Source organism: Scardinius erythrophthalmus, assembly GCF_964197995.2.
Source record: "Scardinius erythrophthalmus genome assembly, chromosome: 10".
NCBI lineage: Eukaryota > Metazoa > Chordata > Actinopteri > Cypriniformes > Leuciscidae > Scardinius > Scardinius erythrophthalmus.
The window spans coordinates 40,609,755-40,623,797 of record NC_138230.1 but is presented as its reverse complement, the minus strand read 5'-3'; the positions used below and the strand labels follow the sequence as shown (position 1 = coordinate 40,623,797).

At 35.9% G+C, this 14,043-nt stretch overlaps 1 protein-coding gene across 2 annotated transcripts in view; it reads right to left on the bottom strand.

The window, feature by feature from the left end:
• Positions 1-14,043, bottom strand: part of vps50 (VPS50 subunit of EARP/GARPII complex) — a 140,988-nt gene that overhangs the window by 71,608 nt on the left and 55,337 nt on the right. For both annotated transcript variants that reach the window (XM_081376096.1, XM_081376097.1), the window contains exon 13: positions 10,585-10,714. In XM_081376096.1, coding sequence (XP_081232222.1) covers positions 10,585-10,714 — 130 coding nt within the window. The remainder of the gene's footprint in view (positions 1-10,584; positions 10,715-14,043) is intronic.

Below are 14,043 nucleotides of genomic sequence, written 5' to 3'. Positions count from 1 at the left end.
ACCGCTTGTTTATTCAGGAGGGATATCAAGGGTAAAGTGACATTGATTGCTTATTATAACCTTTCTTCCAGGAAAATATGAAAGGGTAAGGAAATAAGGAAATAAGATTCTATTAAAAGATGGTCAAGATCGTCAGGTTTCTTATTAGGAGCAAAAAGAGATGAGTAGCAAAAAAACAATGAGGAAGTCTTTGACCCAATCTGACAGGACAGCCTGACACTGGAGGGCTAATTCTCCAACAGGAATCAGAGCTAAATCAGTTCAGCAGGAAAGAGAAAAAAAAGTCAGAAGTAAATCATCTTTAACGCCTCATATCTTCATGAAATCAACAAAAAACATCTTGGTTATATAAAAGAAGATCACACCATCATTCGAAACCCATCTACATAGGTCTAAACCAAACCAAATCTATTATTTAGATATACAAAAATGGTGCATTAATTTTTACTATGAATGGGAGAGAGTGCAATATGAAATATGGCAGAAACAATCAGTGTCCAAAGACACGCATTGGCTGGTCCACACTGAAATATGCTTTTTTTAACACTATTTGTGTGCTAAAAAACAACTTTTAAGGGACAGTTAATGTCAGAATAAAATAAGTTATTTAAATGTGAGCGTGGCAAGCATTCGTCCAAGGATTTTCCCATTCATGTAGACTTGGTCTTGGATGCCCAAAATCTGTCAGGTTACACACTTACGAGTGTGAGAACTTTTTTGATTTCCAAACTGAAAACGTACATCCAAAGAACAGACTAACCACTCTTTCACAGCTCAGAAAAACATAACTGCAGTAAGAGATGCACGATTCTGAATAAATTTCAGAATATTTTTGAGAAATTATTTTTTTGTTTAAAATGGAGACCACGATTCTGAACAGATAGCTAAAGAAAAAAACATGTCATTTATCTAGAGATTCTAACAAAATGCTAATTGCTGCAATCTATTTAAAAATAATGTATTAATTTTAATAAAAAAATTTAAAGTGTTTGAATGAATGATTCAATGACTCACTAATAGACTTCACTGGTTTCATTGCTAAATGAATCAGCGTTTTTCAAATGAATCTCTTGAATAAATGATTAAACAAACATTTTTTAGCAGTCACTTGTCGTCACCCACTGATGTGATGATGTAATTGATACAATCTTTATTTGAAGAGTCAAGTTACTTTCAATTGGTGATTTACTCTTTTTTTTGATCATAGACACCACTTCTGTGTTTGTCACGTCTAGTTTTGTTTTTGTTTCATGTTCACGTCTCATGTCTCCTTTGTCATGTGATTCCCTTGTCCTCTTGTGATCATCTCATGTGCTTCCTAGTTTAATGCGTTCTCATCGGTTCATTGTTTAATCCTGTTCACAGGTGTATCTTGTCAAGTCAGTAGTCTCTGTGTATTCACGGACCTCGTGTTTCCACAGTCTCTTGTCTTGTTCCCTGTTACCTCTGTTCGTGAGTTTCATGTTTATGGTCAAGTTTAGTTCATGTTCAAGTTTAGTTCATGTTCATGGTTCACAAACTGGATTTATTTCAATAAAGCTGCACTTGGGTTCTCACTTCAACTCGCCTCAGTGGATCCGTAACAGAGATAATTTGATTATTGTAACAGAAATAACAATACTTTGTGGTTGAAAAGACTGTTTGTGAAGCTGTTTCATATGCATGATCTATACATACTCTGTCTGGATCAGTGTTGCAGTGATCGTACTTGTCAAAGGTATAATAGACATATCTGAATCGTTGTCATTTACGAACAATATTGCATAGTTGTTTGAATCGAGATTGCTGTCTTTTAACGATTAACCGTGCAGCTCTAACAGCAACCCTGCATTCTTGCGACTAGAAGTGGAGATTTTATGCTTAGGGAGGATCATCCAAAAGCAAAATCATACGGTCATTCTTTCTCAAACAGTCCAGTATCTCCGTTTCAAGACAACGGCACGAGGGAGGCATTAAATACACAAAAACTGTTGAAATTTTCACTTCGAATGTTCTCATTCACATTTGACATTGTCCTCATGAAGACAAATGGTTCAGTAATAAAAGCGAAGCGTGATTTAGTGTCTCGTTCAGAAAAATCATCTTTTCCCAAAGTTCCCAATTGCTCCATTCCCACTCAACAGAGCCAAACCTCAAAAGCAGGACGTTTAACTAAAGTTACAACATCTTCTTACTCAAGCACATACACATAAGACCAAAGGCGAGCAGCTGTGCTTTCCCAGAGACACAGACACCATCAATCAAAACCGTGAACTGAACACCAGAACCGATCCTTAGAAACATCCTGCCAATTCAAGGTGTAACTTGCATTCTAATTAATTACTTTTGACCGCTTTTTCCACACATGGTTGTCAGTGATTACACACCTTGTGAAATTAGATAGCAAAGCACGTCACAGGCCAGCGGAGACAATTTACCTGTCGATAGCTCTGACAAATAAGTAGAGGAAAGTAAAGTCATCTCGACACGGACCAAGACGAATACCGTACGCAACGGCACGCAACAACAGCTGTAATTGTCAATTTCACACAGGGATTGGTGCATTATTCAATGTTACGGACACACGTAAGAAGTTAAGCATATCGGCCTCCTCGTGATATACTGCAGAACAGAATATCAACTAGATGCATGTAAATAAATAAATTAAAAGTTTGAATTTTCCCCAAGATCATTCATTGAAACCTTTTAAAAGATGCCAGGGAAACGCAACCTCATATTTAATACCATTAAGCTTAAGGTAACACTTAATGAGGTTCATGAACACCAGTTTACAGCATTTACAAATTCTAGTTAATGTTAATATAGAAATGTATCAATAATATACTATTGTTCAATGTTATAGTAATTCATGTTCATTCATAATACAAGAAACTATTGTTAAAATGTATTTTATGCAGAAATTAGCATTACCCAAGATTAATAAATGCTGAATTTTTGTTCAGTTGATAGATCAATTTCAAGAATCATTAGAGACTGAAATATTATGGGAACATAATAAAATGATTGAGCGTATCGTGTGCTGTGCTCACTTTTAAAAGGTTCTCAAGCACATTTTGCAGCCCTGATGGATAGTTCATTTACAAAATATTGTCTTACAGTACATAGACCTATCGTTTTGCTTCTTAAAGGGTTAGTTCACCCAAAAATAAAAAATTCTGTCAGTAATTACTCACCCTCATGTTGTTCCAACCCCGTGAGACATTCGTTCATCTTCGGAACACAAATTAAGATATTTTTGATTATATCTGAGAGCTGTCTAACTCCTCCATAGGCTTCTATGTGATTGAAACTTGCTGGCCCAGAAAAGTTATTAAAGAGATCGTTAATATAGTCCAAGTGACTCCAGTGGCTCAATCTTAAGTTTATCAAGCGACGAGAATACTTTTTGTGCGCAAAAACAAACAAAAATAACAACTTTATTCTACTATTCATTTCCTTCTCTCTGGGCCTCGAGTTAGTTTACGTAGTGTTTAAGCGTAGCGCGTCTGTGTTGCACGTCACCACGTAGGCTCACAATTGGTCGACGCTTGTCATGTGTGTGATGCGTGGTGACTTGCAAAACAGACACGCTACGCTTAAACACTACGAGGCCCAGAGAGAAGGAAACGAATAGTGGAATAAAGTCATTATTTTTGTTTGTTTTTTGCGCACAAAAGTATTCTCGTCGCTTGATAAACTTAAGATTGAGCCACTGTAGTCACTTGGACTATATTAACGATCTCTTTAATAACTTTTCTGGGCCAGCAAGTTTCAATCACATAGAAGCCTATGGAGGAGTTAGACAGCTCTCAGATTTAATCAAAAATATCTTAATTTGTGTTCCGAAGATGAACGAAGGTCTTACGGGGTTGGAACAAAATGAGGGTGAGTAATTAATGACAGAATTTTCATTTTTGGGTGAACTAACTAGCCTGGGTGCCAGCCCGAATCCCGCCCACAATATTTTTTGGTCGGGAAGTTCGGTCTGGACTCGCTCCGTTGAGGAGCTATTATGCCCGAACAAAAATTGTTCGGACCAATCAAATTGTCAGGGCGGGCTTTATACGATGATGGACAGATAAGCAACGGTAACGTCATCATCCACGTCATCAACGAGCGCTTGGGTTGAATTCAAATGACTGCCGCTGAAGAATTGAGATTTCACGAGTTCACGCTTACAAATAAGTCAGATAGAATAAATGCATATTTGGCGTGCTGTCCGAGGAGAGGCTTCGGGCTCGGTATTCGGCCCGAACCCAAAGTACTCCCCCCGTATTCCTGGCTGTGGAAGAACAAGCCAAGAGTGAGTGCAGGGATGCTGAAAACTGTCATGTTAGGTGAGTTGACCGAGTGAATAAATATATGCTTTCCTCTCATGCTGATAGACGGTTGATTGGATTGATTATTTGAATGTGCTCCTCCTGAAATTTGTTTATAAAACATCATGTGTAGATTCCGCCATCGCGTCTGTTATAGAAGATATCGACAGCGCATTCATTTTAAAAGAGGAACAGAGAACCGCGATCGGAAACATGAATGAAAAACATACGTCACTTACTCCGTTGCTCTGATTGGTTGTAGGTCTATCCAATTGAGTGCAGAGGATTTTTTTTTCCTGGTTCGGTTGAAACACGCCCCATAATCAAAGCTCAATGGAGAAGTATCAGACTCACATTCTGACTAGAATTGAGTATGACGACGTCAGGCTATGAACTAACCCTTTAAGACCTCAATGTATCATCAGGAGCCGTGGGTATTCATTTTGTTTTGTCTGCATATATTTTTGTGAATCTCAAAGTGACAGCACCCATTGACTTCCATTATCCAAATCACAGAGGACCACGGTTTCAGCTAAAAATCTTCTTTACTGTTCTACTGAAGAAAAAAAGTCACGTACATCTAGCCTGAGGGTAAATAAATGAAGAGCAAACTTCCATTCTTAGGTGAACTATCCCTTTAAAAGATGTCAACATGTAATTGAAAATTCAGAACATTCCTTTAGAATTGTACATACTGATTTGATTGGGCAGTTCAAAATGAGTGTGTCAGCATGGCTTAGATTAGATTGGCCTTTACCTTTCGCCACTTTCTACACATCAGTAACAGAAAGGTGACCGAAAGCCACGCTGGAGTGTGTCACTTTTCCTGTCGCTCATGAATGGTCATTTATCCTCATTTGGAGAGCTGGTTCTAATCACTGGGCGAGACGACCCTTGAGATTTGGCGGTTAACTAATTTAGCATATTCCATGTTCAAGAACAATGACTTCTTGAGATTAGGTGGTATTAATTACTGATACAAAACTTTGACAAGTTTAGTGTGTCAGCCGTCAAATAGCAAATGCATTAATTTATTCTGACACTGACGGTAGGGAAGATGGAAAGTATAATCAAGGATACTGCCAGTCTGAGAGGATATAAACGATATGTAATATGATGAATATGACGAAAATAAATATGATGAAAGGTTATTGACAGGTTGACAAAATATTACCACAAACAACTGAGAAAAATGCCCTGGCTAAAAGCCGTCTAGCAAACCAAAAATATTCTAGGTGCATTTGACTACATGACTATTTTTAATATTTATTATACATTAAGAGTTTTTTTTTTTTTTTAAGAAATGATTACTTCTATTCAGTGACAATAAAGACATTTAAAATGTTACAATATATTTTGTATTTCAAAGAAATGCTGTTCTTTTGAACTTTCTATGAATGTATGCTACCAGTATGGAATCAGAACTGTATTTTTATTTCAAATAAATGTTCTTTCTTCATCAAATAATCAAAACTTTTTTTCAGTTTGCACAAAAATATTAAGCAGAACTGCTTTCAACATTGATAAGAAGGATTGTTTCTTGAGCACGAAATCAACATGTTCAAATGATTTCTGAAGGATCATGTGACAACGAAGACTGGAGTAATGATGCTGAAAATTCACCATATCACCACTTTGCCATCAGATCAATAAATAATTCAATTTACTTAAAAAATATATTAAAATAGATAAGTTATTTTAAATGTAAAACGTATTTCACAGTATTACTGTTTTACTGTATTTTGATCTCCAGTAAATGCAGTCTTGGTGAGAAGAAGAGACTTCTTTCAAAGAACTTAATCATTTACACGTTATGCTTACTGGATGAAATAGGAATAGCTTAAGCCAACTTATAAAGTCTTCCCAAGTCAAAATATACCCAAGATATATATAGTAACTGTTGACACAAGCAAAAAATTCTGAAAAGGCCCAGACACTGACACTGCTGCACAGTCACAGTGTCTTCTGCCTCTCCGTATCCTGCAGCCCTGCAGATTAGTGCAGTCGTTTAGTGGAATGTGGGAGAGAGAGGGGAAAGAGAGATAAAAGAAATGGGCAGGAGATGAGAGAACATCTTAAGAATATAAACTATCCATTAGGGCTGCCAAATGTGCTTGAGAACCTTTTTAAACTGAGAACAACAAATGATAACTGATGATACGCTCTGTGTCCCCATAATATCTCAATCACAAACGATCTGTCAAATATCTCAGAATAAATATACACAGAAAAGCATACAAACTGAGCTACAAGAACATCTTAAAATGTTTAAACAGTGATAAATGTTTAACTCCATTAATATGATTCTATAAGAATTAAGGCCTGTTCACACCAAGAGCAATAACTCGAAAGATAACTATAATGATAACTATATTAGAGTCCACACCAGCGGACGACGATATTCTGTTTTATGATTGTGACATTTTTTCATCTGTCACTTTAAATGCTTATGAGAGAAAAAAAATATGAAAATTGGGATAATATGCATTTTTTGTTTTATTCTCCCCGAAAAAATATTAAAATAGGCTGAAAACAAGATATTTTTAAGCAAACTGCATAAGATATGACTTGGTAGTTTTTTTCCCCAATATAATTGAAGATATCTAAATAATTCAAGATTATTGAATTATAATTTCTACTTCAAGTAAATTTAACTAGTTTTGCATGTTTACATGTTGTAACTGGGAAATGAGACAAAAATACTAATTATGAAATTAAATTATTTTTGTATCCATTGCTATGGATTGAGATTAATACTATAAAGCACTTTACTCTAAAAAAGTATTCTTTATATGCTTATTTTCCAGTAAAAACAAAAAAAATAGGAAACATGATATTGATGAAACTTGAGTGTATTTTACTTTGTTCCGTTGTCAGCTCTTCCATTCCTTTTACACATTAAGCTCACTAAATTTGTATTAGGTAAGATTTTATGTTATTTTCTAAAAGGCATTTTGGCAGAGTCGATGATAAATTATGACTGCGTTGCAAGTAATTGCTCTTTCGAGGAATGATGTGGAAGAAAAAAGCACAGAAATGTGTGCATTTCAGAGTTTAAATTATTTAATTCGGGCGCTGAAATATAAGTAACAAAGAAAAGACATACAACAGAAGAACAGGCAATTGATTAAATATAAAGTAGTACAAAGTTGAGGTGGAAATTAGTGCGGGAAAATACCACAAACAGTTTCATAAAGAATTAATATTCCATTAAAACAAATGATATTATTTAGCCTGATTTAATATTTATAGAAAACCATCATTACCTACAGCAACAATGGCTGTTCAGTCAGTAACATTTCGTATGCTTGCCTCTGCAGGGGTTATTAGGGTACTTTAGAAAGGTTCAATGAATTTCCAATGACAGACCTAACCAAGAACAAGCACCAATCTATTTCAGCAGTGCTCAGTGACCTCAGAAATCCAAGCGGAGGCAAGACAGAAAAGGCAATGTTACAAACTACATTGCAGTTGGCTAATGCCGCAGCGGCCCTTTCAATTACCCGCTCAGTCACCTCGGCCGCAGCTGCGCACACCCAAAGCCATTTCCTCTGAATATACAAGGCAAGACCTTACACAATCAAAGAACAAATGCAATGCTTATAAATCTAGCCATCACGGGGTAGTGAGCATCCTAATGAATCCCAAGCTCTTTCTACTAAAACTGATTTAGAGTTACATACAAAAGAGCCAAAATACAGGAGTCGACCTCTCCAGACGGTTTAGAGGAACACAAGGGGACTTAGAGAGTTGCGACAGCAGAAAGATGAACCTCAGGTGCCAAAGAACGCTGGAAAAAAATACTATTACATAATGTCAGAGATGAAACCTAGCAAGTGGAATCTGGCTATCCCTTTAAAAGACAAAATAAATAAATAAATCAAATTAATTTTACAAATCTCATTCTTAACCAGTATATTTGTCTATATAAAAAATAATAAAATTACTATCAAATTGCATAAACTATTAAGAGAAACTACGGTTATAATAGTTAACTAAAATAAATAAAACTTCAGTAACGATTGATAAAAACTTGTATAGCCATTAAAAAAAATTAATGACCACAAAAATGACAACAGCAAAATTAAGAAAACGAACTAAAATTAAAATGAAAAAGAAGAGACAATATAAGCTTAAAGCTACACTATGTAGGATTTTCTCCCATCTAGCGGTGAAATTGTTTATGACTACCAACTGACTATTACTTTTTAGCTCCTCCCATTCCGAAGGCGTTTTAACTCCTATAGTGGCCGTATTATTTCAAATCTGCCGGCAGTCGTGAGTAATCTCCCCCTCGCATTCGTCATGGTGCCACTGAGTGTAAAAGCGCGAAAGGCGAAGCTTGAATTTCCAGGTATGTCCCTCTTTGGCTAATGTATTTTCAAGATGGAGGCGCAACATGGCTGCCGCCATTCGAGCGACTCGCTCGTATGCATTCTAAATGGCAGATTATACACTTACGAGAATACTTGATTAGTTGGTAGAAGTAATTACACATTAATGAGCACATATCATTTTGAAAGAACAAAGTGAAATTATTTTGCTAAGAATCAACTTACACAGTGTAGCTTTAACTATAAGCGCACACGGCAGTTTTGTTGTCTGTCGCTTTAAATGCTCCAGCTCGTTAAAGCAGGATGGATTCTGATTGGCTGTCAATGTTTTTATTGCTCATCAGCTGGAAAAAATTGTGAAAGCCATTCCAAGGTTATTGTTCGTCTGTCATTATTGTGGTGTGGAATCTGCTGTTCTTTTACATTTAGAACTACTGATTGTTTCATGGAAAGTCAATTTGGTGTTCTGTTTGGTGCCGTTGCTGTTATTGTATCGACTATGCATGACATTCTCCAAAATTCTCCTGTGGAATTTTGCCTTGATTGTCAGATAAAAAGTATATTACTGGCACAACTAGGGCTGTGCAATTAATTGAATTTCAATTTCGATTTCGATTTTGTCTCCCAACGATCACCAAAATAGTACAATCGAGTAAAAACGATTATTTTGCGATAATTTTGTCTTGTGTTCTGAATGACGCGCGCACGCGCACATCCGCCCCTCCCGAAGCCGTAAACTCTCTTAGCTTGAACGTTTAAACTGGTAAGACTTCAAAAGAAGTGGAAATGATAACCTTTAGTTACGATGCAATGCTGTCCCGATTGTGTAAGTGACAATTCCGTCATGTCCCGACTCCTAAACGCGAAAGTGTAGTTTCGACGCTTGCTTTGTCCAACCCATTTTGAGAGACCGAGACCGAGAGAGAGAGCGAGACAGAGAGAGAGAGAGAAGACGCAGCACCGCTGAACACTCACGCGGTTTGTGAAATTGCGTCTTGGAGAAAGTTTTAAAATTACTGATTTGATTTTATAATCTGTGTGGATTCATTTAGGCTACTCATACAATCTACATTCTAAAGTGAACCAATGTTTGTGGGGGAATTTCCCTCATTATAAGTGGTAGACCTGCGGGAATTATTAAAATACTCATTGAAGTATTATCTGTTATATTATTTATTTTAATAGTTCAAAAAGTACAATCAATGTTCAAATTTCGATTCTTTTTTTTTTTTAAGAATTCTTGAAAGGTGTCTTTGGTAACACTTTACAATAAGGTTCATTAATTAGCATTAGTTAACTACCTTAGTTAACATTAACTAATAATGAACAATACTTCTACAGCATTTATTAATCTTAGTTAATATTAATTTCACCATTTACTAATATGTTATTAAAATGAAAGGTTGTATTTGTTAACATTAGTTAATGCACTGTGAACTAACATGAACAATGAACAGCTGTATTTTTATTAACTAACATTAAAAAAAGATTAATAAATACTGTAACAAATGTATTTCTCATTGTTAGTTCATGTTAGTTAATACATTAACTAATGTTAACTAATTAACCTTATTGTAAAGAGTTACCGTGTCTTTTTAATAAATGCAACACATTCCCAAAGTCATGTGAAATAATCGTGTTACATAATCGTGATTTCATTACTGACCAAAATAATCGTGATTATGATTTTTTCCATAATCGAGCAGCCCTTGGCACAACATGTCATGTTTGAATCTTTTGAATAGTTCCTTTGGTTAGACTAAAACATAAAGAGCTGTCTTATCATGAGGAGTGACCAAAGTGCTTATGCCTTATTTCGCGCTTATGCCAACAAAAAAAAAATTTTTCTTTAATGTTTAGCACAAACTTTTATCATATTCAAAATACAATTTGCCTAAGAAATGAATCCATGACTCTTTATGCAGCAGACAAGAGTGACTTATTTGTCTTACCAGGAGTGGTCTCTTCTTCTTTGTAGTGCTCATCGTGCCACTGCATGGTTAGATGGTAACTGAGCATCACCTCCCACAAGGCTTTGCACAGGTCGGTCAAGCAGGGGATGTAGCTGTCTGTGGTAATGTGCTGGGGTGAGAAAGATAAAAGCAAGAGCTTCAGTCTCACCATTTCAATTTCAACAAGCTCCAACAGTTTCACCATGAGAGCTACATGCAATTTCAAAAAAGCTGTGAGATGCCAGAGGATGAAATTTTTTTGAGTCAAATATTCCTTCATTATACATATCTAGTTCAGTCATGAAACTCTAGAGGGCGCAGGCTGAGAGATCCTTTACATGCAATCTGCAAGTAATCACATCATTACCGCATGGCACAAGCTGATTGGCCTCTGCTGATCCTGCAGCCAATGAGATTGCTCGCTCAACATTTAAATTGTCTAAGGCCTAAAAAAAAATTTGTTTGGTTCCGGTTTCCGACCGACCCTGTCAATTTATGTGCGACCCAAATTTATTTTATGAGACTGGGGAAGAACGGTCTTTCACACATCGTTAATTAAATTACAGTTTCCTTTAAATGCTGTTTTACACTTAAGTAATCCGTTAAAAACCATTAAGTATTGCATCAAAACCCTTTAACTGTGAATTCCTAAAGTGAGCTATAACTTAAGGTTTGGAAATCGTAACATTAAGAGAAACACGGGGGGGGGGGGGGGGGGGGGGAGTCAACAATATATCGCGGAACAGAGAGGGCACTGACAACATGCTGACAGACAGGACATAGTTAACATTACCAGCTTACTTTTAATATGAAACAAAGTCTCATTTGGTTATTTCACCTTTCAAATGTGGTCATTTTTTAAAGAAATGTAAACAATAAATACCGTTTTGTGGCTCTTGAATGTGTCGAACAGATCGCTGTAAGTTAGATCATCAGTTAAAACTAACTGATCGTCTCTTGCTTCTAGTTAATTTATAGCATCAAAATCAAATAAACCACATAAATGAACATAACAAAGAATGTTGTTTGACTACAAAAAGATGTCTGTACACTCCGTTTTTCAAGTTCAAATCCTCCATGTTAATCTACTATGAGATCGCCTGTCAAACTCCCGCGAAGGCTTTTTGTGTGTGTGTGCGTTTTGCGTGTCTATGGCAACAACAGACTTTAAACGGGAATACAGAATCACTGTCGTAAAAGTTTGATTCGCCCGCGTAAATTAGTAATATCAAATACAGTAGCGTAACTTTAGCCTAGTCCATATCAACATATTATTCTTTCTTTTGCAATGATGGACATGTGTAACGTGATAATTATTTGCCCATGCAACACTAGCATGTCAACCAAAATTGTAAAATTGGGTTTAAAAACATTTGAAACCGTGCTTCAAGAAGTCAAAAAATGCTCTTGTAGATTCGTATCAGCTGCCGGCAAAGTCGACAGAGCTGAGAAATGGACAGACCTAGCAAGCGATGTGGTGTCGACACCAACTCACCAGCTTGGTTCGGTTGTCAGTGGTGTGACGTCCTTATTTCAGTTCAGGTATTTAGTGAGCAGAGTCAATGGCTGCCATAAGTTTCCTTAAGTTCAACGGTTTGAATTGTTACATTTTATTTTGAAGATTTTCTGAGAAGATTTGTATTGAGGTTAATACTATTAAAGATATTAGATGAAACATTGCTTGAGATGTCTGGTTTTTAGTAGAAAAAAGTACCGGTACACACATTTAAAATCAGCGTGTGTGTGTGTGCGTGTAAAACTGCCACTGGAGGAAAAAATAAAAAGTAAATAAAATAAAAAAAAATCCCTACCGACCCATGACCTCAACTGACAACCAACCGGAACCAAACTTTTTTTTTTTAGGCCTAATTCAGTGTTTGCTGTAGGATAGTTCCTCTGAAACCTTCCACCTCCCCCAGCTCCACCTGCCTTTAAAATAGCCCCACATCATCACATAGCCTTCACCATACCTAGAGATAGGCATGGTTTTATTTCAGTTAGCCTAATAGCTGGTTTGATTTGCATTGAGAGATGATCTTATGGAAAGTACCCCATGCCAATCTCTAGGTATGGTGAAGGCTATGTGATGATGTGGGGCTATTTTAATTCCAAAGGCCAAGGGAACTTTATCAGGATGCATAGTATCCTGGATCCATGAAGTAACTGGCCTTTAGAAATAAAAATCTGCCTGCCTCTATGGGGATTTAACATAGGGGTGTCCAGACTTATGCACCCTGTATTTTAAGGAAGAACATTTATTTACGATACATTATTCATTCACAAAGAAAATTGGTGTCCTTAAAGGTTGGATTTTTCCAAAATTTTTTAATTAAGGAATTAAGTTCAATTTCCAAAAGATGATTTTTTATTCCTCTTTTTAGTCAACTTTAGCATGGGTGTCTAAACTTATGCATAGCACTGTATGTTGCGAGCAGGGTACCAGTATATTTAAAGGAATTAAATGCAAGGAATATTAATGCAAATTTAATACATATATAATATAATTATATTTTGCAACAATACAAATATTTTATATCTATATATTTAGTCATAGTCATACGTTTAAGTTAAATGATGATTAGGGCTGGGTGATCAAACCATTTATTTTAAAAAGCAGGGTTTTTTTAGCCTTTTAACGATAATCAATATTCTTATTTATTCATAAATGTTTTCACTAAAAAGTTCATAAAAATAATCATTAAAGACATTTATAAACTGACAAAAGATTAACATTTCGAAAAAATGCTTTAAAAAAGTTCTTCTGAGCTTTCTATTCATCAAAGAAACTTGAAAAATATATATATTACTGTTTGCACAAAGATATGAAGCAGCACATTGCTTTCACATTGATAATAATAATAAATGTTTCTTGAGAATAATGTAATTTATTCCTGTTAGGGCAAAGCTGTTTTCAAGTATTCAGTGTTACATTTTAAAACCGTTTTTTTCTCTAGTAATAGTAGTACACATAAGGTATACATACAGAACGCCAATTCATGTAAAATGACCACTCGGGTGACAAAAACAAATCCCTGAATCAGTATGCCCAGAAATGAAATGAACTGGACTTGGACTTTACTTTTTTAACTTGGAAAAAGTCTAAGACATTTTAATACTTTCTAAGGATCCAGAGACATCCTGCAAAAACTCAAACCTGAGAAAAAGACACTCAAGATCTGCTAAGGAACCCAGTTGAGCATGACATTATCTCTTCTCAGATGTCTATGCATCCTTAAATCAAGCTGAAGACATTTGCAATACAGTAAATCTGACAGTGAGGGAGCATGAATTCACCAGAGATAATGATTGACCTGCTGTGGACCTTAATGAGTATTTACCATGCGATCAATCCTTCAAAACCTCAGAGAATCGCTCACATTCCTTGGAACGCTATAATTATAAATAATGCCATAGAGACAACAAAACAAGCTCCTGTCTGGGATGAGAGACTGCACATCA